The sequence below is a fragment of the Chaetodon auriga genome, chromosome 1 (assembly GCF_051107435.1).
Source record: "Chaetodon auriga isolate fChaAug3 chromosome 1, fChaAug3.hap1, whole genome shotgun sequence".
In the NCBI taxonomy this organism is placed as follows: domain Eukaryota; kingdom Metazoa; phylum Chordata; class Actinopteri; order Chaetodontiformes; family Chaetodontidae; genus Chaetodon; species Chaetodon auriga.
Window position 1 is genome coordinate 16,176,383 of NC_135074.1, and position 25,996 is coordinate 16,202,378.

The window sequence follows — 25,996 nt, forward strand, 5'->3', positions numbered from 1 at the left end:
GTCAGTGAAGTACAGCCAGCTGACACTGAGCTATGTGTCTTTTCTAATGAGATTTACTGGCCTCCAGATGTTCCTAGTTATAAAGATGTGTGTCAGAGATTTAAGAGGGTGAGACCTGCACCCTGTCAGAGTCACAGTGGGGTGCTGTTTTACTGTCTGTCACCCCTCCACCACCACCACCACCATTCATAGGTGGCCTCGTAACAGCACCAACACCTCCTCTTTCTCTCGCTCATACACACATGTAAGCGCACACTCTTAGCCTTGAAAACACGTGAATCAACGTTTTATAAACTTATGAAAATACAAAAGCAATGTCTATGAAGGCAAGCAAATACACCACATATATACAAAGTAATTTGGTGAGTATTTTGTTATTGTAAGAATGTTAAGATTCTCTGTGTTCAGCTTCATGGACAAAAAAAGGCACATTTCCTAAATCCAGTTGATGTTTGTCCAGCACATTTTCATAGTGACACAATTTTTAACAATAAAAAAAAAAGGCCAGTGCAAGTGTACTAACATTTCCAAAATAGTGTATCAACATTTTCCTCATCTCACATAAAGACACTTCTTCTTGGCTCAGAATTACTGTGGTATTGTCCCCTCTCAGTCTGAGTTTAACGTCAGGTGACCAGATTGAGCGCTAGTTGATATGCGTCTTGAAGGTCTCATTGGAGTCTCTCGACATCGGCTGGCTGGGGGAGGCATCAGCTGTGCTCACCACTTCAGCGAAGTCTGGCAAGGCACCATAAACGCTGACCAGGTTCCAGCATCTTTCTCCACTAGCTGGCACAACATATTGTCACCTTCCTCCTCCTCCTCCTCCTCCTGCTCAGATGGCAGGCTGCAGCTTGGTAAGGTTCCTCTGGTGCATGCTGTGGTGGCGCATCAGCTCGTCAGAGCGGGCAAACTTCTTCTGACAGTTGGACCAGCGGCAGGTAAAGGGCTTCTCACCTGACAAGGAGGTGACAAACAAGGAAAAACAAGAGAAATCGTTGCTTTAGAGTGAATTCACCGCTTGGAATGCAAGCTTGTGTTTTGTTGTACATGAATTAAAGCCAGGGGGACCAGCTTAATGTAAAAATCTCACTGGGAAAAGAATGGAGAGGTAGAAATTAAAGGTATACGCACTTGTTTTACCTGTATGAGTCCGAGTGTGCGTCTTAAGATGATCTGACCGTGAAAACTTTCTCTGACACGTCTCGCACTGAAAGGGCTTCACTCCTGCACAGAGATGCAAACGGTTATCATGGTGGCAGAGAAAGAGAGTCAAAAGTTCAATGTATACAATTAGATGGAGCAAGCATTTAACATTAAAACTGCTTAGGGAGATTTTCAGAGTTTCAGCATTTCAAACCGAAATCAGCTAGAATTCACTCAGAATAATTAATTGTTCCTTTTATGAAGTGAACCACAGGAAGAAAAATCAATTTGAACAAATAAGAGCTGCAGCAGACACCAGATTTATAGTTGACAGGAACATAGAGTTAATATTAATTTGCTATTTGGCCTGTGTCAGAGAGGACACTTCTGAAGCTGCAGTTTGTGGTTTTCTTGCAGTGGATTGAATGATTGTACAATTTCAACTGTTTGGTCACAGTGATGATGGTATCTGTGCTCAAAGACAGCAGAGAGAGTAAAAAGTGAAGTGAGAGAGAGAACCAAGGCTGTAGTCAGGATATTAGAAATAACAAGGTCATAACTGTGGTAACACCACCCCCCCCCCCCCCCCCACCCTGGAAAATTTTGATCAGAAAAACAAAAGGAAAATCACTAACATGTTTTGATGATTTGGATTTGTCATATTTCATTGATTCAAAGACATTTTCTGGTCATTTAATGTCAGTTTCACAACCTTCCACACTGTCAGGAATACAGTTCTGGTGGGAAAATACTCCCATTAAGTATTCATTTATTTTGTATACTGGCCTAAAAGTAATAGATTGTATATGTTGTAACATATTGAGCGCTTGACTCGGCAGCAGCAGCCCTGGAGGGAACATCAGACAGCCTGAAACCATTGTACCTGTGTGCCGGCGCTGGTGCCTCTTTAGCTGGTCTGAGCGAGAGAATCCGCGGCCACAGTCTGTGAAATCACACTGGTAAGGCTTCTCCCCTGCAAAATGAACCACTCACATTACCATCAACATCATCAGGCCCTAGTTTATCTTTTCAAAGCAGAACATTTGCAGTCTGTATGAATTTCTCAATGTAATTTCTAAAAAAGCAGCAGTTTGAGATAAAAAGCAATTAAAAAAGTCACAGTATCTCACCTGTGTGTTTGCGGCCATGCATCTGCAGATTTGACAGTTTGAAGTATCTCTTGTTGCATCCAGGATAAGCACATACAAATGGCCGCTTTTCACTGGCCTCTGATGACCTCACTACTGGTGGGGCAATACCAGCTACCCGTCGAACATCCTTTAAGAAAGAGAGGAAGGAGAGAGAGAGCAGGGAAGTTTACTTTGGGTATTTATTTATTGTATGTCAATGAATGTGTGTGTGTGTGTGTGTGTGTGTGTGTGTGTGTGTGTTGACTGGCTAACCTGAAGTCCTCTGAAGACACTGTGTGTGTGTATGTGGTACTGGGTACTGAGGAGCATGGACGGAGGCGGGGCTGTGTGGTCACTCTCATAGCCGCTTGTGTGTCCACTGCTGGGCAGGAGCAAAATTATAAATTAATTAAATCACTGAAAATTTTGAGTACAAAATCGGTAGTTTTAGTAAATTATTGGAGAGATTTTTCAGGTAGGTGTGTAGAAACGGTGTTCATCCAGTCCAATTCCAAATAGTCAAGGGTGAAACTACAATAAAGTCAAAATCGAGTTCAGAGTTCAGTCCACCACAGCACACACACTTTTTAACCGCCCCCCCCTCTACATGGCTATCCTGAATATGACTTAACCTAAAACCAAGCTTGAAGCCCAGTGCCTACTTTCCGAAAACTCAAACCTTCAAAACATACAACAGACTGCACATATGCACACATATGATGATGCTCCTCTCCACTTCCTGATTTCCCTAGGCAGTAGGCCAACAGCCATCTGCTCAAATCCTCCTCTTCCTCCTCCTCCGCACTGCCGCGAAAACACTGGTCAAGACTGAAGACTACAGCATGTTTTTAAAACCCAAATAAAAAGAGGACTCACCTCTTCATGGAAGATGCCAGGGTGTTCATTTGGTTCCATGCTACACAGTCCAGCTGAGATGCCATTTGGTACAGGTTATCACTGAGGGAAGCACACAGCACAGACATTAGCATTTTGTGTTTGGGCTGAAAAAAAAAAAAAAAAATCACTATTTATTTGGTTTGTGAAATTTGAAGACAAAAAATATGTCACTACATTAATAAATTAAAAGGTTATGTAAGAAGGTTAGCTCTGGGGTTAAAACAGATGAAGGGAAAATACCTCTGTGTTTTTCCTTCTTTATTAATTAGAAATTAGAAAACACCAACAATATTTATGTTACTGTGCGGTCTTCCTGTTATTCCTCTTCCGTTTTGTGGGTAATGAAGATGTTTCACTGGGGAGGTGGGGGCTCCACATTGCTCTCTTATTAACACATCCTGTCCACCCACCACACTCCTCACTGGCTTCATTAAAAAACATGGGCTCTGAGCCATTCTTTACCTTGGCAGATCACACTAGTGCACACACACACACACACACTCACACACACATTTGACAGAAACACACACACACTTGGAGATGTGGTTGTGCACCCTGCGGGGGTGAGTGCCTCCGTGCCTAGCACACCATGGACCAGTGCATGACATCACTCTGTCCTCGGTATCATTAAAGGCGGGAACTGGTTTTGGGGGAATTCTGAACGGCATTCCTTGAGAAGTCCTTGAGGGGAGGAACGTGATGGCTCGCTAATCAGCTCTGAACTATGTTAAACTGTGGAAAGACTCACTGATAGCTGACATATATTCACAGTGTGTATGTGAGAGCGTGCGTATGTGCATGTCTCTGTTTGTTTGAGGGTTTCCAGTTCATGCCATAAGCTGTAACAACAGCAAAGTCTTTCCTCCTCTTATCAACTGTTGTTCCAGTATTTGGGTTGTGCGTGTTCCTTTTCTCCAACAACATCGCGGGGCGGCATTCAAAGAATTTGATCCTAATTTACCCTTTGAGATGTTTTGCATCAAAATGAAAACAATTGGAAACACATTCAGAGGTTAAAATAAGCAGAATCCCAGCCGTAGCTACCCCACCCCCCCAATCAGCTTTCACTTTCACCGGACTTGTCTCTTTTGCTTTCCTCCTCGTTTTTCCTCAGGGTGGACTCAGGCACATCAGCAGTAGATCACTCACTGTTTGTTTTGGCTTGCTGAGCACCAGTGGGCAGCACTTAACCTCAGAACAAATTAAGATTCACAATCCAGACAGTGCAGAGGCAGACGCAGGGCTTAACGCAGGATCAGAGAGAGTTCGCACTTCTAAAAATCACCAGCAAGTGAGCAAGCTGCATGTGGTGTTAGTGGAAAGAATCTGACATTAATTGATGATCGAGGGGGCTGAAAACCTTTGGGAAGAGTGGAATTGTGTCGAGAGGGGATGCAATGTAGCAGGAGTCAAATAAAGCAAAAAGTGCATGCAGGGACAAATAGTTGTACCTGCTGTAGTTTCTCAGCAGCAGAGCTTGGCTGCTCGGACAGGATTCTGAAGGATTGTGGCAACCAAACATGGGAGGAGGAGCCGGGTACTGCTGCTCAACTGATTGTAAAAAGATGCAAAAATCGGTTCAAAATAGGGCTGAAACTAATAACTATTTACATTTGTGATTAATCTACCAAGTATTTTCTTCATTCTGATGAACTGTTCGGTCTATTAAATGAAAAGAGTGAAAAATGCCTTTTCCCAGAAGCAGACATATTTAAATAGCTTGTTTTGTCCAAATATTCACATTTGAGGAGCTGGAAGCAGCTGCTGTTTGACATCACTTTAAAAAGCTGCTGGTCACCAGCAGCTTACTGTCTCATTAAGCTTAAAACCTTCCCAGATCCTGTATAAAAATGTTTCTTTTGTTTCATGCTCTCTTCATCAGAACAGACACAAAACACATTCAAATTCACCTATTAAAAAAAATACCTTTAAAATGAATACTAGTTCATTTCAAGATTAATATATAGGCACACTTTTTTTTTACATGCATGTCTGCACAGGCGCACAGCTCAAAGGGAGAACGGGTCAATCAGAAACACTGGTCCTTTTCAGGTTCATATAGTATATTGGTCCCCAGACAGTTTTTGACATTCCAGCAGAGTCACATAAAGCTGTTTCCCCAAGTTATCATTTCCAGAGTCATTAACCATATGTATGCTTAAAGAGCGAGAGGGAGAGTGTGTTTATGTATGCCAGCGTTTATGAATGTGTGTGCAGACAGAAACGGAGGGAGATGAAAGAAAAAGGATAATAGCGATTCTGTTGTGATATGAGAAATGACTGGTTACTTATATAACCTTGCCGTGACATGACAGCCTCCCACTCTGTGAGTCAATTTAGTGAAAACACTTCAGGATGCAGACAGCTACCTATGTTGTTTGGCGGTGACAGCGTGTCCTCGTGTTTGAAGGACAGGCTGGAGAGCTGAGGGGTGTGGTGAGACGGAGTGTGACCATAACTGGGGTTGCTGTCTAACCCCACTGCTCCATAACCTGGAAGGACGAAAACAACAAAGGAAGCAACAGAAAGTTAAAAACGATCTTATTTGAAGCTTTGCAAAGTCTCAAGCATCTGATCAGTTATCTGAATCCCCCTGGTAGCAGCTTTAGTCCCTGGCAGGGTTACTACAGAGAGACATTCATTAAACTACTAAATCCTCTTTCCTTGTAACATTTTCTTTTTTTTCCCCCATCTATCTTTGGCCTTGTGGTTGTAATATTTATGGCAGGTGGAAAAAGAAGTTTGGCAAACGCGCCACAAACGGTCGGAGATGAGCGACTGTAGAATATGCCCAGTAAAAAACAAGACTGAAAAGTAATGAACTGACTTAATTACAGCTATAAGACTGCAAAAAATGGGAACAGTATGCATTACTGCGTCTATCATTGTAGTATGTTAGGGTAGATAGAAAGCAGTGAGAAAGCTATGTGAAAATGATCATACATTCAACCCGTGTGCAACGTTTATTCTACACACACATCCAGTGTAGACAGGCTGCTGTATCCTGAGTCAGGCCTGAGAGGGATGTTGAAAGGTTTCTGAGAAAAATGACTCACATGACTTACTTAAATCCCTGCAGCCTGCAGAGCACTACCCAGTGTGTTTTATCACTTCATCCCAAAATTACTTTCCACTGAGCAAACAAGGCTGAATGCATACTGTCTCTGAAAGTCACACAGCAGACAGCGCAGGTTTCAACCTCTGACCTCTGAGTAACGAGCCCCAGCAGACAAGAGACGTGATCATTGCTTACAATACAGGGAGCAATGTTAACCGTCCCAGATCAGGATTCCAGTTAAATAACAGTATAAATACCCGTGTTTGGTTTGGGGCAGGTCTACAAGGATTTAAAAATCCCACAAGTGTTGTCCGAGGTAGTAAATCAAGCTCATCCCATTTGGTTTTGGGAATTCTTCGAGAGAAATTCTTTGGAATAAAGATCTCAACCCAGTATGTTTTTTTTTTCCCCCTGTCCTTGACTAATTATATTAAATTCACTGAATTAAGGTGCTTGTATGACTAACATCACTGTGGCAGCTCAGCAGGCCATTGTATATTTTTCATGTTGTATATCACTACTTTTTATGAACTTAGCTGGTACCTATACAGAATTAATAGATTAATAGCAAATAGTGACTTGTTGATTTTAAAATAGGTAGAGCAGATTCTAGTGTTCATCATCATACCATATTTAGTTTGGATTAAAAACCCAACAACAATTTAATTGATTTTAGTGTGCATCAGAAAATTCAAACCCACCAGCCTGCTGGGGTTCTTTGGGGTTTGCACAGTCTCCCGATGTTGGGTGGGTTTCCTCTGGGCGCACAGTTCAGAGACATGCAGGAGAGGTTAACTGGTGACTCTAAATTGCCCGCATGTGTGAATGTGAGCGTGAATGGTTGTCTGTCTCTATGTGTCAGCCCTGTGATGAACCAGCCACCTGTCCAGGGTGTGCCCCAACTCTCGCCCAACATAAGCTGCGATTGGCTCTAGGCCCCTGCTACCCTCCAAGGACAAGCAGTTAAAGATAATGGATGGATGGATCACAAAATTCTTTGAATGTGAATTTCTGCAAAAGCATCTGAACTTTAGCCGGATGCATTAGAAACTTTGGGATTATGGGCATGTCATTTGGTATATGGAAATAAAGTCATGTAGACATAAAACCTGATGAAACCTTATGAGTCATCTTACTAATTATCTGATCTGAATTACGACTTCAACACACTGATGCTGTGGCTCAGCCAGTGTTGAAATCAAACATCTATTTCAGCTGAAAAGCCCTGTAAACACAAGTGCAAAAAAGCTGTTATTGATCTCTGCCAGAGCATTACCAGGAAGCTGTCAAGCCCATTCCTGACATGGGACAGAATGACCCAGTACAGCACATAACATCCTGCTCAGACACAACACTGCTGATGACTCCTAAAAATGGAGTTACATCATGAACACATACAGCAGTAAATCTAGAAAAACACAGACAATAAAAAACATAATAAAACCTGGATTTTATTGATTGGCATGGGCAAACAATTGGCCCTCGTGTTTCACGTCCCCTACATGACATTTAGCTGATGAGAGAAGACAGAGGTGGGGTGAAGTGAGCTGGGCAGGTGGCGAGCATGCTTACCCTGGTTCCTGGGTGCAGGAGGACTGTCCATAGGTAGGTAGGTTCCATTGGAAAACACCCTTGGTTGGCCTGCAGTTGGCTCTCCGAAGGCCCCAACCCGACAGGGGCCTGAGCCTGTGAACTGGCCTGAGAAGTGCACCGTGAAGGCCCCGAGTCCACAGTGAGGGTCCTCTATTGGGTCGGTGGTCCCCCATCCGGGTTCCTGTTTGATGAGGGAGTGGTGGGAGGGCAGGGAGCTGTAGGGAGAGCCAGGGTGGAGGTCCAGTAGTTGAGTCCACTGACCACCTCCAACAGACATCCCGCAGCCACCACCAGTTCCTGGTAAGGACGGCACAGGAGGTGCTGGAGGTAAGAGGGTCAGATCTCGAACATCTGACCCCATCGACATGGCTCCACACGGCTCAGTCAGCATTGGTAAGGGCAGTTTGAGACAGTCCGAAGAAGGTGTGCAGGTATTCCAGCAGAGGACGTAGCTAGGAGGTCAAAAAGTCACACAGTCATAAACTCCTGAAAGTTTAACGAAAATGTTACCTGAGCAAACAATGAACATGGAAAAAACTCTTCTCGTCAATGGTCACAATACACTAGAGGAGCCATCTTTCCCGCCACAAGCGATGAACTGAATAATGAAAAGAAATGAATTAGTGATGATGATGATGATGATGATGAAAATCTGGATGTCAATCTCAAGCTCCCTGGGTTGGGTGTGGGAGTCTGGGAGGGGAACAGTGCCTTGTCCCTCTCTCTCTGCAGTGTCTGACTTTCCTTACTCTCCTGAAGGCTCAAATACTGCATAACTCATTGGACAGGGGGAGGAGCGAGGGAGGCTGAGAAGATGACTCCCTTGCCTTGGCCCGGCCAGCACAGACTGCCCTTCTGAGTAGATTCTGACTAACGTCACATTTGCATGAGCGGGTGTTGCTCTTCACTCTTTGCTCAAGTTCAAGTGTTGCTCATATTGAGTGTTTGTGTTAGTGTGTATGAATAAGTACGTGCAAGAGGGAGAGAGGTGTTTCTGTTTAATGTTCCTGACAATGAAGGGCCGTGCTGACAGACTTAAAGCACATGAGTATTCGTAAGCAGAAGAGATGCTGGTAAATGTCCTCATCATGCTCATTTCCAGTTTGCACACATTAAAACTGTATTAAATTGAATGAAACTTAAATACTCAACTTCCTCTTTTGGTGCATGAAAGAATTCTGGATGTCTGAACATGTACATCTAAGTAAAAATGACACCTATTCAAAGCTTAAGAAAAGATTTCAAATCATGCAGTTTCAAAAACAGAGATGTGTTGTTATCTGTGCACCACTGACCTGAGCTGTCCTCTCACACTCATCATTTCTGACTCAAACATAACCCACTTTCAAAATGAGTTACCAACTGCATGAGGCAACAATGTCAATGAGGACACAAAGATCTCAGTTTTGGTAAGTCTAAATACCTAATTTCTATTAGTGTGTTAATTCAGGTGTTTTTTTTATTCAATAAATCAGAGGCATTTTTCTTCTCAGTGACATATTTAAAAAAAGACTGTGCTGGATTGAATCACAAGTAATTCATATTCAGATAAACTAAATATTACTCAAAGTGCAGAGAAAATGGTAAAACATGCAGAAAATGTGCTCCGAATTTATTTTCCCATTTCAGAAAGAGCACTGTTTTGCTAAAAGCAGCTCACATAAACTGCATGGCCTTGGAGCAAAGCCACATCATACAAAAGGATAATTATTTATTAGTTGAGGAGAGGGGGAGTTCGTGTGTGTGTGTGTGTGTGTGTGTGTGTGTGTGTGTGTGTGTGTGTGTGTGTGTGTGTGTGTGTGTGTGTGCACGCGCACTTAAGAGATAGAGGCTTTGACCTTAACTCAAGCTTAACTCAATGTGGAACTACACAGGAATGCAGTAACTTGGAATATGCCTATAAATTCAAGACAGCTGCTTTGGATCTTTTAACATTATTATATTTGTCAGATCAGCAGTCGGGTTCCTCCTTTCCTTAAAAGCCTGAAACAGTGACACAGTGAAACAGTGAGTCGCAAATTGGCTTTGAAAATATACCGTGCTACATTCAGTGTGGCCCCACTGTCTGTTATTAGCTGACCTGTGATGGGACCACAGCACTCCTGAAACCACTCACTGTGTTTATCAAGTCATATTCCTCAATCTGCATTTGCTGGACATTATTCAGTGAATATATAAACCTTTTATGACAGAAATCCCCCACATCCTTTTCTGAACAATGAGGCCCATTTGAACTCGGATACTATTTACACCACAGCATGGTGGATAATGATACATCATCCACCAGTGAATTCGTTTTACACAGTGATTTCATTTGTTTTATGATATTGAGATGCCAATAAAAATCCACTGTAAATATGAAAGAGAGGACCATGGACGATGCTGTGAAGGTGTGAAGGTGAAGAGTGTTAGCCAGTTCCTGTCATCACCATCTGGAATATTAGTCCAGGATTCCAGTGAAAGTCAGTGACCCCAATTCAACTTCAACAGAAGTGGTGGGTGGGTGGGGGAGGTACACCAGAAATGGGCAAAGAAAGGGAAAAAATGATACAAAAGGACAAGGAGAGAGAGAGAGAGAGAGAGAGAGAGAGAAAGAGAGAAGTCTTAAATCACTCTAAGTGGTGAAATCAGCTAGCAAACTGCTGAGGTGGCTTTAACAGAGGCTCTTTTTGTTGTCTTGTCAGTCATTATTTCACCATATCACTGAGGCATCTTTCAGTGCTCCAGTAATTCCAATTTTGGAGACTTTCCTGTTTTGAATTCAGCTGAAAGAGTACGTGCTGCAACCCAGACACTACAGTGTTTCATGTAGATGGCAGTCGTGTGTTCTCAAGGTCTCACGTTCACAGGGTTAAGGTTTAGACCTGAAAACAACAGGAGGGTTACTGTGTGTCAACTGAATATCAAACTGTGATACACAGGACCTTGGGAACATAGATACAGTCCGTTTTGTGTACTGATTTCAATGTGATTGGATAGTGAACATTTGGGATGCTGCTACAAAACCAGTAGTCTTGACCTGATATGCATGGGTCAATGATATGTGATAATAAGCCAAACACAAAGGCTTATTCCTGTGAAGTAACACATGGGCCTAAAAACTGTGCAACCTGTGGAAAAACCCTGATTCCAAAACAGTTGGGACGCTGTGTAAAACGGAAATAAATTAATCATTTGCAGATGAACTATGTTTACCGACAACAGTTTTATGATGTGTTCCGCAGCCCATGTAGTCATATCCTTTATACAATCATGTGTTCACAAAGTGGTGAACCTCTCTCCATCCTCGCTTGTGAATGACTGAGTCTTTCCAGGATGCCCCTTTCATCCACAATCATGATACTATCACCTGTTACCAATGGACCTGTTTACCTGTGGATCGTTCCAAACTGGTGTTTTTGGAGCATTGCACATCTTTCCCAGTCTTTAGCTGCTCCTGTCCCAACTTGTTTAAACATGTTGCTGCATCACATTCAGAATAAGCAGATATTTACAAAAATCAATCAATGAAGCTGATGAGGTCAAGCCTTAAATATGTTGTCTTTGTCCTGTTTTCGGTTGAGTATATGTCCAAAAGGATAAGCAAATGATCACATTCTGTTTTGTTTTTTTTGTTTTTTTGGAGTCAGGTTTACCCTGTGGGAGGATGTTTAAGCATTCTGGACATTTTTTCATTTTCCTTAATCTGTCATTAGTTCGTACTGATGTATAAACTGTTGTCAGCTGTGAATGTCAGACTAACAGTTTTGGAAAGTTACAGAAATTATTGGACACAGCCCCCTGCTCCCAAAGGTGTGGGGGGAGGCACTTTACGAAGCGATGTGACCATTCGATAAGTACTTCTGAGGAAGCATACTGGCAGCTTAACCTTTCTGGAACTATAATAAAACACCATGTATTTTCCCAGTTTTTGCAAAACAAGGAAATACATGAAAATCTTACAGTCCGAGCATATCTGATGGCATCCATTACAACGGCAATAACCTTGCAAATGCCCCTAAAAGCTAAATACAGATTCATCGGGGCGGTTTGTGGTCATCTGGGAGATAAACTGCTGTCTTACTTACTCTATTCTTGGAAACAAGCGAGTGCAAAGGCAGACCCGTACCCCTGAGGAACACCCAGGCATTCAGAGGATGTCCAAGTAGCTGCCTTCAAAATAGCAGCAAAGAAAAATTATTTCTCCCTCAACAATTTGAAAAACCTTCTATGGTCCACCCACTACAAACAAACAAAAAGTAAAATAATGTACTACGTGTACAAAAGGTTGTAGCACAGTTAGAAGTATCTTGCCAAAAAATCAGAGAGCGAGAAAGAAAAGGCAGAGCCTCTGAGCCAAGGCAAATGCTGGCCGTGCCTTCCCCAGTGGAGCGGGGATTCATCAAAGGTGACAGGGCCCGGAGAAAACAACCCTTTCAGCCCCTATGACGGATGGCAGTCCCCAAATACACCCTTTCTTTCAGATCAATCTCTGGTGGACGCAGGGTTTAAAACAACATCACTGTGCAGAGGAAGGGAAATGGTCAATACTGCCTCTGACCCTAAACTAGGAATACACAAGGCTCAAACTTTCTACAGCGTGATGCGAAAGAGGGAACTCGAGAAGGGTTTGTTTCAGCCAGAGGAACGTTTGATAAACTATAAAGATATGTGACCTGGCAGAACACAGGACAAAGAAATTTCTTTTCCATTTTCATAAACTGTATTCATGCTACTGCATCTGATGATAGACAGTTTATGAAGCTGCTTCTTTTGCAAATCGAGAGCGCTGGTGGTTTAAAATGAGACGGCTTCATTTCATTTTTTAAAATATTAATAATCAGCACTCAAATTGCGTGTGATATAATATATGATAAAAAACAGCCTGCAGCAGAAGACTGGAGAAGAGCAACAGGTGTTGTTTTGATGTGCTGACAATGGCATAAAAAAAGGCCCAGACCTTCACTTCTCTGTGTGGGCATGGAAACAAACTGATAACAAACATAACAGCAGTGTGTCCTAACGTTTCATCATCCGCTCCATATGCCTGTAGTCTCTTGGAAATGGTTACTATTTAAAACAAAACTGAGGCAGAACAATATCCCTCTGTCTTCCACCGCTACTTTCTCAGCGCACTGTTTGGAAGTCTGTGACAGCCAGGCTTCTGCTCTTTGAGATAACAACACCGGAATCATCGCTCATTGCTTTGTGCATTCGAGGCCACATTTTGAATCACTGATATTCTAACTAAAATTCTTTTCCCTCAAACACAAAGTCAAACTTAAACTTTAAACAGCACGAATGTTGTTCTTCTTCTCTGTGGCCCACATGACAAACAACGTCAGTTTTTAATTCTCTCTCATATCATCTCTGCAAACACTTCAAAGTGTTGCATATCAGAATGGTGATAAGGAACAGAGAAGAAAGACCTGTGGGAGGACAGGCATTTCCACGGTTCATGTGTCAGACACAACACTGGTCCAGTGATCCTTCACACACCCGTTCTCTCCTTCTTGTTGATGATCACCTTTTCCCTCCATCACCAAACCCAACAAAAGCTACATATTCTGCTAAAACAGCTGGGCGCTGTAGTTTTTAGCAAATGCTATTCAAACAGAAATAAATAATATTCTTGCCAGGGCCTATTTTCAGGTGCAGATTAAGACACATTCAGTGCACTATGAGTGTTTATGGTAGCATGACTGTGCCCTAATCAGACAGGAGGGCTTTGCAGCGGATGATTAAAATAACGCAGAACGTCGTGGGCACACATCTACGGAGCTTCAGTGATATCGGCAGATACAGAAGTATTCGTTGTTGTACCAACAGACTACAGAGAAGCTTCTTTGCACAGGCTGAGACTCCTCAACTCACCCTCTGCATAATCTACCATAAATAAACTACAAGGATCTTCACACTGACATTGCACATATTGTGTATACATGTATAGCTATGAACAGCATTATAAATGAATATCAATAACTCTATATATTGTGTTACTCTAACTGATATTTGTATAAATGCTCTGCACATGTGTAGCATGAAGGAGCTACAACTGACATTTCATTGTGCAACTCTAGGCTGTAAAATGACCAATAAATGAACCTTGATACTTTAACTTAAATTAAACTACAGAGTCCATGTTTATTATAATGAAGGTCCATATCATCCAGCCAAACTTTGTGTCTCAATTTACACATTTTTAGTAGTTTTTGGACAACACAAGAGCTCTGTGGTACAGAGGAATAAGCCGTGTCAGGTTTTGGCCACACAGACAATATGTTCTGTTTCTTCAGACGGGTCTGTTGACAAGAAGGAAATTATAGTACACTTAGTATCTAATTAGTTTGAGAAAGCACACTTGTTGGACATTTTGCATTTTGGGTTTCCATCAATAGCTTTGTCAGCTATCGCTTAAAGAGCAACTGAAAATTGTGCTTACATACCTGGAAATTTTTCTCATAGAATGCACAACAATTAAATCATTTATTCTGCTATAATGTAGGACTCACTCTTGGACTTAGCTGTGAATTCAGTAGTGGACGATTAGAATCGTGTTGTAGAGGGGGGGTCACTGAAGAATGTATGAATTTTTACAAATTAAATTACCACACGCCTGTGACATACTGACATCATCAAAGTACACAGCACAAACTGGAATAGTAAGACAACGCGCGATGACTGCCTGTTGTCCTTGAAAACCAAAGCTTTGAATTCAAAGGAACTTAAAAGTGTCTTGTTGAATTTTCCTGAACCTATGTTTCATCCCAGCAGGTGTCTGTGTGTCAGCATCAAGGTCAGCCTTTATCAGGTCTTTACAGTAAACCACAGCCTCTTCCTTGCTGTCACACCCTAGCAGCTGTGGCCGGGGCGTAAGCAGTCATCAGAAAACATTTCAGATATCTGCGGTGGTTACAGTCTGTTGTCATACCCTTGAGCCTCATTCTGAAGCTAGACAAGTTTACAGCGTGAGTCTGAGGCGTGAGCACACTGATGGGAAAGAGAAAAATCACCACAATCACGTGACTCTGACAATAAACTTTGGGGAAATGCCGCTTTCCTGCAACACTCTCAATCCCAGGAAGATAAAATATCTTGCTTTTGTATTGAAATGCTATAGATTGCCGGAAATACTGTGCTTGGTTTATATGTTCTAATAAGCCTAACACGCTCTGTGTGCAGAGTTTGATTTGTTTTCTTACTTCTGTAGGCTAATTATCATTTTGTACATTAAATAAAATAAGAAACATTTTTCCTCTCAAACACATTATAGCTTTTGTGAGAAAGAAAATACACTTGTCTTGTGTCTGACCAATTAAATTCAACAGGGAATCATGGTCGTCTGTGCTCTGTCCTCTGCATTGTATTTATCAACACTAATGAAACAGTCTAGAACAGTATCTCAAAAACAAAGGGTCATGCAGTTTAACATGTCTCTAATTGGTATTTCTAAGATCTGGCGTCTATAGCTTCATGCCAAATGCTGTGTAATGTATTCCCGAAACAAATTTGATTCTTTGTTTGACTGTGCCTTTTAAACTCTTATTGCTCCTCCTAGCCTGTGAGAGAGTTTAATATAAACACCCTCTGATGACGAGAGACCACTCCATCATTAACAGAGCCCCAGTCCTACTGCGGTGACTCAATCTATCCAGGCAGGAAGGTCAGAATCCCTCGAAGACTGTAGCTTATTTTTGCTGCTGCCATTAGGTTGAAACAGAGCACACGCATTCCACATAGGGGGATTAACGACCTCAGATAGCTCAACACCACAAATGCAAACTCGCTTTGATTGATTGCTGTGGTCTCTGGTGTGATATGAAGCTGGTCATTAAGTGATATGGCAAGATAACAGTGGTATTTCATGTACCAACCTTGGCTGCAAATCTCTTGTTATAGTGCGGCCAAGTCAGTAACATGTAGGAGACAAGTGAATGAACAAAAGACAGAATGCATTAATTTCACTAAGCCAGAGGTGTGCAGCTGTGCTGTGTGATTGATCATGTGGTGGTAGAAGAAATCACAGGGACTGAACAGCCATCAGAGTAGACCACAAGCATTCAGTTAGATGATCTGCATGCGCACACACTTGAGCTTTGGTGTTGTTAAAGCTTTGTGAATTAACTTGTGTCCAGTAGGGGGAAGAAAAACACCAAAACACACTGCTAATGAAGTTGTTATGGCTAATCTGTTTACAGATAAACACGGAGCGACATTACCGTTCATTTGGAGTCGTGTCTTTGACCACCTGACCAATGTAAGTGCAATACTCACTCTCCATTTAGCTCTGGTTTGGTCTCCACCAAGTCCTGACAAAAATATCTGAGTATTTAATTTTTCAATTGCTCCAAAAGAAGGCATGTTATTTAGGGGTGCAACTATGCAAACCTTTTCATTATCTACCAATCTGCCAGTTACTTGTTGTATGAGTAATTAAGAGAAGTTAACTAACCTATGCTGTGAAAGTTATATTTAACTATTTACAGATTTAACAGCTGGATGATAGCCATGCATGCATGTTAACCAAAGAATATGTAAAGGGTTTATAATGTATCTCTGCAGTTGTGGACAGTAAAAATCCATCTGAACAGCCCTATGAGATTTTGTATGCCGTGGACCACTGTGGACTCTGGACCTCTATTTAATACCTTGGCTTTGTTTGTTTATTTGTTTCTTGTATTTGAGCGTATGTGTGTGGGGAGGGTGGGTCAGCTTATAAGTAATTAACAAGCAAGTCGCTCCACTGAGGGAAGCAGAGAAGTTACTCATGCGATGCACCCTGACAAGGTCACTGCCTGATAGATGAGCTTGAGCAAGGGGATTTTTCAGAGATTGTGAAGGCAGTCAGAACTGTGGGAACCAGACAATTAGTGGGTGGAAGGTAGGCGGCCATGTTGGATGATGACTGCGAAACTGGCTTACATGAATTCTCACCACTTGGCTGGCTGACAGGGAGAAAACAGACACCTGGGCTCAACTAACTCTTAACACAAAGTCATTTATCTTTGAGGAGGCTGAGCAGGCAATTTGCCAGCAGTTTAGGAAGAGCATGTGCTATTTCTGATCAAACTAGCCTGGATGAGTTCAATGTAGACATACTGACAACATAAATATTTCAGACCTACACATAAACATAGCAAGATGTTCATTTTGAATTATCTATAGCAGCCTTTTGTCTTATTATCACTACATGTTCTTGCAAATATGAAGGGGGGTTCATACACCAGCACACAAACATAGACAGAGACACATTAACTGAACACAATGAATGTGCCCATAAACATGAGGTCAAAACCTAGAGCAGCAACAATTCACTATCAAAAAACATAGAAAATCTCTCTCTTTTTTTTTTTTTTTTTTTTTCTTTTTTAAACAATCCAAAGTTATTTTTCAATATGTCATGAGATTGCAGCTGGAATCATTTTCTTTAACTAACAGAGACCTATATTCAAGTGAGAGGGAAAAAAAAAGCATGAAAATTCCCCCAATTTAGAGCATTTACACATTAAAAAAAACCTAATCTGTGGAGTCAAGGTGACAAGGCAAAGGAAAAAGGAGAATTTTAAGGGAATCGGAACTTTACATAGAACATTAGGCAATGTTTCACTGCAAAGGTAAGAGGAGATGAATCACCTTTGGCAATATCTGTAATGATTTCATAAGCTCGAGGGAACTGGTGACTTCAAGAGGCGCAGTGCCTGACAAATGCGAAATGACCAACACAATTCCACTGAATTCTGCACACACACACCAACATAAAACACCCAATCAGACATCAGTGAAAGTTGCTGAAAACATGGCAGATGTCTACTGCTAGATTACATTCACGTCTTGTGAAGACTACATTGCCAGGTAAAACTTGGAATGATATAAAACAGACTAAATCCTAGTTTAATACTTGTACCAGGTACAGTCTCCCTGGAGTTAAAAGGTTTACTGCAGTCCAACATCCATGCTATTTTCAGGCCATTCCTGTCATGAATATCATAAAGGCTATTCAGCATCATAACACACTGTGGCATTTTAAAGACCTTTCAAAGAAGACAAAAACAATGTCTTACATGCACCTGGAGCTTCAAAGCCTCCAAAACTCTTATTCTGGACTTGAAATACACCAGGCACTTGACAACAGCTGTTAATCAGATAATGAAAGCCTCACAGTTACACAAGCACACTTGTGGAGAAGCGGCCATAAATTCTCTGCCGTGACAGCGTACAAGGGCAGGCAGAGAGTGAGGGTGCGATTTGGTACCAGGCACTTGCCTTCCCAATAGAATGACGCATCATACCAGCACTATGGTGAAACACTCCATCAGCCAGTTCCCCTCAGCACACTATTTTAAGGTATCTACCCTGCTGAACGCAACAGAGTTCAGTTCCCTAACAGTTACTGCTAAGAGAAGTATGTGACAAGCAGGCTTTCAAGGAATTATGACATGTCATGATGTGTCTCTGTAATCCTGAATCCCCAAAAATACGCATATTTTTGTGACAGATGAACTGTGAGCTGCTGTGCAGCTCTGATGTGGAAAAAACGCCACAATATCTTCAGTCTGGGGAACAGCCTGCTCAACACCTCAAATGTTTGTAACCTGACTACATAGTTTTAGGGTGAACTCCTGCTCTACTTACCCTCTTCACCTCACTCACCTCAATCACCAAATGACCTGCCATGGTAATAATACACAGGATCCCACTTGGTGCAGAGGCCCAACGAGCGCACCCATAGGTCAGCGGCTGTGTAGGAGAAGAGTGCTGCCCTCTGACATTGACAGTGTTTCCGGGTTGGAAAGCCCTGGGTCAGGTCTGTCATGGTGGTCCACACAGATGGACTACAGCTCTATCAGATAACCTCTCCTGGGGATCAGGGTCACCTCTGTAACTCTCATCCAAGACATCCAAGGTTAATCTCCCAGAGAGGAGATTGATATCTGGTTAAGAACGAAGAATAGGATATGGTAGTGGAAGTTGGGGTGACTAATAAAATTTAGGAGGCCATCTGACCTCTGAAGGAAGGGGTTGTACAAGCTGAAGCTCCGCAGTACTGACAGGGATTTGTTCAACCCATCTGGAAAGATGTTCACTGAAGTCCAATAACTCGTTGTTGTTGTTGTTGTTGTTGTTGTTGTTGTTGTTGTTGTTGTTATCTGGTCTTCCCCACGTTCAGTTTTATACAATGGAACCAACAGGTCCGCCACAAGATCTGGTAGGACCTTTCAGTGTCATTAGAAGTGAGGCTGAGTCTGAGCATATAACTGCCCACCTCAACCTGACCTCCTCTACCAACTGTAGTGCCCTTAATATAGCATTAGCTCTGTTGTATATACCAAAACCCCTTGACACAGCAGTTTGAGCTGAACAGTGTCATGGCCTGGGACGCAGTAGGCAAAGCCTGCTTTTCCAGTTTGGGACCTTCAGCCCATACCTATCAAGAGATAACATTCCCAGTTGTTTTTTTAGTGTTTCCTTTACTATGCCCAGAAATGCAGCATTATCATGCATCCTAATGCATTTTCTTTCTTTTCTTTCTCAGGCCTACTGAACTCTATTTTTGGTGTGGATAGAATCCATGGGGGTATATCTGACCAGTGTATTTGAGAGGTCACCCATACCTCTGCCAGCCTTTCCACCTCTTCACTCATACTGAAAATGAAACGCTCTATCTTCCTTTTTCCTGCCCCCCACTGCCAAGCATTACACAACCCTGTCTGCCTGCCTGCTCTCCTTGATGCCCTCTTAGTTTAACTGTGTACTGCATTGCTAGTTTTGCTTGCCAAACTGCCAGTAGTGTGTCTCTCATCTCTGCAAATGAAGCCAGGATTAGCATTGTATGGAGTGCCCCACAACATTCCCAGTGCCTTGGACTGTATTCCAATCCAACCTTTTTGATTTTTATTTAGCTGCTGTTTCATAACATAATGACCAGACTCTAGTCCGGACCTAATCATTGCTCTGTAGGTCATTAAATGGGTGTCACTGCCAGCATCTCGTGAACTTTCTGAGAGGGAATGCATTATAATTATTACCTTTTCACAGTTACTCACATTATCTGCTTCTTCCATGTTAGTCTTTCATCCAAGTGCTCTCCAAAGAGTTTGACTTGTTCTTTTTTACACATCTTGAATCGAATAAGGTCCACATTTTAATAATGACACACAGTTTTTACAAGCAACAATGTTGAGAGAGTACTTGTACTGGCATCGGTCATAGCAGTCCTCAAAGGCAGCGTTGAGGCTGACGTTGGGTTACTGCGGCTTTAATAGCATGACCCGGAAGAGCAAGCGTTTCACCGGCGCTGATAGCTTTTCTTTTCCGGTCAGGTCTCGGCAGTGGTGGGAGCGTGGAATATATCATCTGGGCTCACAAAATCACCGAAAATGAGCGTACCGGCGTTTATCGATATAACGGAAGAAGACCAAGTACGACCCATGTGTTTCATAACTCTTTTTGTATTGTTCCTTCTGCTGATGAGTCGATAAATGGAAACTATCTAATCATATAACGTAGCATGCTAGCTAACTAAAATGCTAACCGTTTTTAGCCGCTGACAGGTACGGGCTGACTGTTAGCTACATGCTGATTTGTGACACGTTGAAGTACACTATGAGTAATTAAGTTATTAAACTTGCCGTTAAAATGCTTCGTGTGTGCATTAGTTGGGATTCGCTATTTTCATATCAATGTATTTACAGCTCTCGGTGTCACAAATGTCTTCAAAGTTGTAACCTTAGCCCAGAATGCTAGCTGCTTAGCCAGACATTAAAATAAACAAAGACTTAAAAAAAAAATATTCATCCAAAGCATTTTGCCCGCTAAAAAAAACTATAGCTAAGAAGTTATTCTATGTAAATCTAAATTAGATTTTTCTCTTTGCATTTGTATTTTTTACTGTCTCTTGTCGCTGATTACAGAAAATATATTATTATTCAAAACAAAAAGACATGATGTCATGCATATGAAAAGCGACATTTAGCTAAACAAAAATAATATCTACATGTTTACATTATCTGCACGCTGTTACATGTGTGTATCACGGTACTCTTTGTGATTTTAGGTTTCATCTAACCCCTCATACTAATCATACTGTCTAACGTTACAGGCCTCAGAGCTGAGAGCCTACATCAAGTCCAAAGGAGCTGATATAGCAGAAGAGAACTCTGAAGGTGGGCTTCACGTAGATCTGGCTCAGATCATCGAGGCATGTGATGTGTGCCTCAAGGATGATGATAAAGGTAGGTGGTGATGATGATGATGATGATGATGATGATGAACACCCCTTTGTCTTACCCGTGAGCCTGAAACTGGCTCATTTAAATGCAGTCATCCCCTACACGTGCTATTCCATGAATATGTCCTATTCATGTTGGATGCAGCTGACTCTGAATCTCTCATTGCTTATTGTCCTCTCTCTCTGCAGATGTAGAGAGTGTGATGAACAGCATCGTGTCTCTGCTGTTGATCCTGGAGACAGACAAGCAGGAGGCTCTCATTGAAAGTCTATGTGAGAAACTGGTGAAGTTTCGTGAAGGAGAGAGACCCTCCCTCAGGATGCAGCTGTGAGTCCTTATTACTTCTGACCTTTGTTTTGATGTTAGTCAAGATGGGGACTGCTGGTCTTGAGTGCTAAACATCAGGATAGTGTTAACAACACTGGCAGGCAGGAAAGCAGCTCTGTCAAAACAAATGGCATGCGTTGAGAAATCACCATTCAGTCTCTTGACTTTCTCTTTCATGGTTTGACATCACAGGCTGAGCAACCTGTTCCATGGCATGGATGAGAACACTCCAGTGCGGTACACTGTCTTCTGTAGCCTCATCAAGGTGGCGGCCACTTGTAATGCCATCTCCTTCATCCCCACTGACCTTGATCAGGTATATCTATGCACCATGACTAACTGGAATAACTGACTTTTGCAGAGACGTCAAAAAGAAAACAAATGTTGTCTGTCACATTTTTCAGATCAGCACGTGCTGCATTTTGTTTTTATGTCTGCAGTCGATTTATGATCTGTTTGTGCTGCTTCTCAGGTGCGCAAGTGGATTATCGACTGGAACCTGAACACAGAGAAGAAGCACACACTCTTGAGGCTGGTGTATGAAGCATTGGTTGACTGCAAAAAAAGGTAATTACACATAGGGACAAACGTGTAAAATTCATGTTTGGTATGCACAGAAGCAGAAATATATAACAATAATAATGAGAATTTTTGGCCTGGGCCTAAGATTCTGTGTTATCTTTCAAGTAAATGATCTCAGTACAAGAGAGTTTTCTGCAATGTATCTACTCATTTCACAGTGAGGCTGCAGCAAAGGTGATGGTTGAGCTGCTGGGAAGTTACACAGAAGACAACGCCTCACAAGCACGTGTTGATGCCCACAGGTAAACTTGGATACTCTGTTTAACGTCTGTCATTTATGCTCAATATAACGTACACCCCACATAAATACCTACATACATACATATATACGGTATGTGTCCTGCATCTTTAGATGTATCGTCCGTGCTCTCAAAGACCCCAACACCTTCCTGATCGACCACTTGCTCACCCTGAAACCTGTTCGCTTCCTGGAGGGAGAACTCATCCATGACGTGAGTACTGAAGGATGTGCAATGCTTAAACATATTAAAGACAATACTGGCATCATCAGTTTGTAGTCCCATTGATTGATTAAACTTGCCTCTTTCTTAAAAACTATGACTTTCTTATAGCTGTTAAACACGTCAAAACCATTGTGTTTCACAACATCGGTTATTGCGACAATCTTGTCAACCTTGTATGTGGAGAAGGCCCCCTCAGGTCATGTCATTAGACTAATATCCTCTTGACTGTGTTTTACGTGGGCCTTGGATGCATTTTTGACATGAAGTCTCAGAGACGGCGAAGGCAAGCACAAGCCAGTATTTAAATGCCAACCAGTTTAAAAAGGTTGAAGGGTGAGCAGCAGGAATGTTTGTCCATCACCAGCCGAGCGGACTGAGACAATGACAAAGTGTTTTTAATAGGGTGTGTGCATGTTCTATTATGTCCAAAAGTGTTCATGACCCAACAGGCTGGCATACTTAAGGTTTTGATAGTTTCGCCCAGTGCTCATCAAGGACAAGATTTCAGTCTTATAATGACATTTCTCCCTCTTCTGACTCTGTTTTTCAGCTATTAACCATCTTTGTGAGTGCAAAACTAGCAGCATATGTAAAGTTTTACCAGAGTAACAAAGACTTCATTGATTCTCTTGGTAAGTAGCCATAACCTGAGATGCTGGTTGCATCAGTCCTACATGCACACAAACGCACGTGTTTAAGAGAACAGTACAAAGCTTCATCAACGAGGAAAAATGCGGCATTGGTCTTTACATGGAGTTTATCAGTGACACATTGCATTGTAAGAGATGCAAATGTATCTCTGCTCCTGACCACATTTCTAAATCAGTGCTTTTATTTTGGTTTTCCCACTGTAAGAACACAATTAATAGAATTTATACATATCAAACATACAGCTGTTGCTGTGATGGTGAGGGGTACTTGGGAAAATGTCCAGATCTCTAAGAGGGAAATTAAGCTTAGAATTTGAATATAATGATGAATTTGATTCCTGCATGAGTTTTTCTGTACAAATACCTTTTTGCAGTATAAAAATACAATTTAAAAATACCATCTGAACCACCTTTTCCTATAAGAAATCACAGCATCCATATAATATAAAAACTGAGCCAATGCACTGTGCTCTGTTGACACAGTACAGGAATGTGTGTGTGTCAGCAGTGTGTCCCTTTCTCACTACTAAAGGCTTAGCTGTAATTACAAGCATGTGTAGGATGGACTCTCAAAACAGACCATGTGGGAAGTTGTTTGTGTTAATGAGTAGATCCCCTGACTGCATGCTCCTAAACGTAGAAACAATTATCACAGGGAAACTCCCTGAGTCAAGAGTAATCGACTGTGACTGGTTTGTGCTTAATGATCCCTGCACGTTGCTCTCCAGGCCTGTCTCACGAGCAAAACATGGCCAAGATGCGCCTGCTGACATTCATGGGCATGGCGGTGGAATTCAAGGAGATCTCCTTTGACACCATGCAACAGGAGCTGCAGATCGGAGCGGATGACGTCGAGGCTTTTGTCATTGACGGTACGAGCCCTTCCACTCAAATTCATCTGAGCTGTCTGCCTTTGTTAAGTATGCTGCTAATTTCTCACAAGCGACTAATGGGGGGCTTCCTCTCCAATTTCACTTTCCAGGTGCATTCACTTAAGTATTTCTTGTGTCCATGGTGTTTTTATTGCTGTCAGAGCTTTTGCTGTCTCTTCATTCCCTTCCTTTTTCTTTCTAGCTGTTCGCACCAAGATGGTGTACTGCAAAATCGACCAGACACAGCGAAAAGTTGTTGTGAGGTAAGCGCTTTCAATCATGGTTTGACTGTGTTCAGCCTAAGTATATATCTGTATTAGAGGGGCAGTGATGGCAAATGCAGGTTTGGTACCAAGCCAGATCTGACGTACTTTACCTGGATCATCTGAAACCTGTCCTTGATACATGATTCCAACACTTGTGAAGGGTGTTGTTCATCTGTACTGTATTAAGCATATGCATGTCATTATTTCTGACATGTTTGTCTATTTCCCATTCTATTATTTTAGTGTTTGGGTCCAATGCGTCAGAATTTATTGTGAAATTTAGGACGTTTTTCTTTTTGTCATTGTGGTAAACCTCTTACTGGTATTGAAAAGTGAAAACTAAAAGTGAAACTTTGTTGGTTTGTTGGTGTAGAAACAAGACACACATTGAGGAGACTGTTTTCTTTGTCTTCTGTTCAGCCCCCTGTTTTCTGTTTTTCTCATTCTTTCTGAAATTGTGGCGGTTATCTTTATGGGCTACCTGTGATAAGCTGAAGTGGATGAACCGAACTCTGAAATTCTTGCTGCTAATACAAGGCTGCAAGGATTGATTCATTAGTTTGTATATACCTGAATCTGGTTGAAGTCAAGGATGCTATGAGTTTATCTGGTTCTGGTCTGCAGAAAAATCGGTGTAGAAAAAAAAGAAAAAGTGTTCATAAATTCCTTCAACGAAATATTTTCTGTTCTTTTTAATTCACCTCTCCACGTGGCTGTGATTTGACGTCCGTGTCATGTCTTTATTCATAGTGACATTTACTATAGCTCTGTATTTAATTCCTCAAAGTTGGAAGACGTGACCTTGGCCCACATTTATTTTGTCAGTTTAACATTCTTGCTTTTCTGTTCCCACTCAAATCAGCCACAGCACACATCGCACCTTTGGCAAGCAGCAGTGGCAGCAGCTGCACGACAGCCTCACCTCCTGGAAGGCCAACCTAGCAGCCGTCAAGACCAGTCTGCAAGCCCTGTCACCTTCGGCTTAATTCCACCTTAACCCGACTGTCTAGACTGTCTAACCCTCCATTCTTTTCTGCTTTCCAAATTCTCAGACTGAAATGATCAGCTTTTATATTCATCTAATAAAAAAACAGTGGAGATCACATGTGATTGCTTCTTTCTTGTTAAATAATCAGACTGATAGAATTATTTTGCAGGAATGTCATAAACACAGGAAGTTGTATAACATGTCAGGAACTTCATTTGATAGACTGTTTTAAAGTTTTGTGAAACAGCCAAAACTTTCACTGTGCCATTAATGTATAAATACATATATAATCAGACACCCACCACGGGCAGTTTCCTTATCTTTTCAGGAAGCCATACAGTGACTCTAATGGGGGCTCGTCCCTTAGCGACTTTCAACATCTGGTCTTAGTTAACGGCGAGCATGCCAGTATTAGATGAGCTGTGACTTGGGGTGAGAAATAGCCTGCGGTGAAAGGGTCACTTATCTGGGAACACATGAGATGTGACAATAGTAAAGTGAACTTAAGATGACCCCATCTGCTGAGATCAGAGCTGTATTACTGCAGCATCAACACTTGAAGCTTGTGGCGCAGGCTGATTCACTGCCACTACAAATTTGAAACTGTCCACCAGGTCAGAGGATACTGTTCAGCTGTCGTCGGCATGAGTCACTGTCTCTTGTGTCTGAAAAGTGGAAAAACAAGGACTTCTGAATTCCAGTTTTTAAGTTCACTTTGCCTTTGGGGGTGGGGTGGCCGCGGCTCAGGACGTAAAGCTGCCGTCCACTTAGAGGGTCAGAGGTTTGATCCCTGGCCTCAGCAGTCTACATGTCAA

At 42.0% G+C, this 25,996-nt stretch overlaps 2 protein-coding genes across 3 annotated transcripts; one reads left to right on the forward strand and one right to left on the reverse strand.

Moving 5' to 3' along the window:
* Window positions 1-409: 409 nt before the first annotated feature.
* Window positions 410-19,887, reverse strand: wt1b (WT1 transcription factor b). Of its 2 annotated transcripts, none has more exons than XM_076737495.1 (10): window positions 19,848-19,887; window positions 7,804-8,276; window positions 5,543-5,665; window positions 4,625-4,724; window positions 3,153-3,233; window positions 2,550-2,655; window positions 2,277-2,424; window positions 2,030-2,119; window positions 1,144-1,227; window positions 410-957 (listed from the first exon to the last, which is right to left on the reverse strand). In XM_076737495.1, exons 2-10 carry the CDS (start codon window positions 8,213-8,215, stop codon window positions 836-838), a joined length of 1,266 nt encoding a protein of 421 aa, XP_076593610.1. In that variant the 5' UTR covers window positions 8,216-8,276; window positions 19,848-19,887; the 3' UTR covers window positions 410-835. The 2 variants fall into 2 exon arrangements, with proteins under 2 accessions (XP_076593610.1, XP_076593602.1); XM_076737487.1 differs by having other exon boundaries at window positions 1,135-1,227.
* Window positions 19,888-20,091: 204 nt separating this feature from the next.
* On the forward strand, window positions 20,092-25,296 carry eif3m (eukaryotic translation initiation factor 3, subunit M). The gene is made up of 11 exons (XM_076726784.1): window positions 20,092-20,222; window positions 20,903-21,035; window positions 21,221-21,359; window positions 21,552-21,675; window positions 21,832-21,926; window positions 22,100-22,183; window positions 22,294-22,393; window positions 22,956-23,037; window positions 23,784-23,927; window positions 24,130-24,190; window positions 25,056-25,296. Exons 1-11 carry the CDS (start codon window positions 20,181-20,183, stop codon window positions 25,177-25,179), a joined length of 1,128 nt encoding a protein of 375 aa, XP_076582899.1. The 5' UTR covers window positions 20,092-20,180; the 3' UTR covers window positions 25,180-25,296.
* The last annotated feature ends 700 nt before the right edge of the window (window positions 25,297-25,996 follow it).

Bases quoted from the DNA above. Each gene is read 5' to 3' on its own strand.
- wt1b (XM_076737487.1), bottom strand. From the start codon at position 8,215: ATGCTGACTGAGCCGTGTGGAGCCATGTCGATGGGGTCAGATGTTCGA. The intron at 3,234-4,624 runs GTACAACTATTT...TGCTTCCCTCAG, and splicing joins CTGCTGAGAAACTACAGCAG to TGATAACCTGTACCAAATGG. The intron at 2,425-2,549 runs GTTAGCCAGTCA...TCTTTCTTAAAG, and splicing joins GTGTCTTCAGAGGACTTCAG to GATGTTCGACGGGTAGCTGG.
- eif3m (XM_076726784.1), top strand. From the start codon at position 20,181: ATGAGCGTACCGGCGTTTATCGATATAACGGAAGAAGACCAA. The intron at 20,223-20,902 runs GTACGACCCATG...CTAACGTTACAG, and splicing joins ATATAACGGAAGAAGACCAA to GCCTCAGAGCTGAGAGCCTA. The intron at 21,360-21,551 runs GTGAGTCCTTAT...TTGACATCACAG, and splicing joins CCCTCCCTCAGGATGCAGCT to GCTGAGCAACCTGTTCCATG.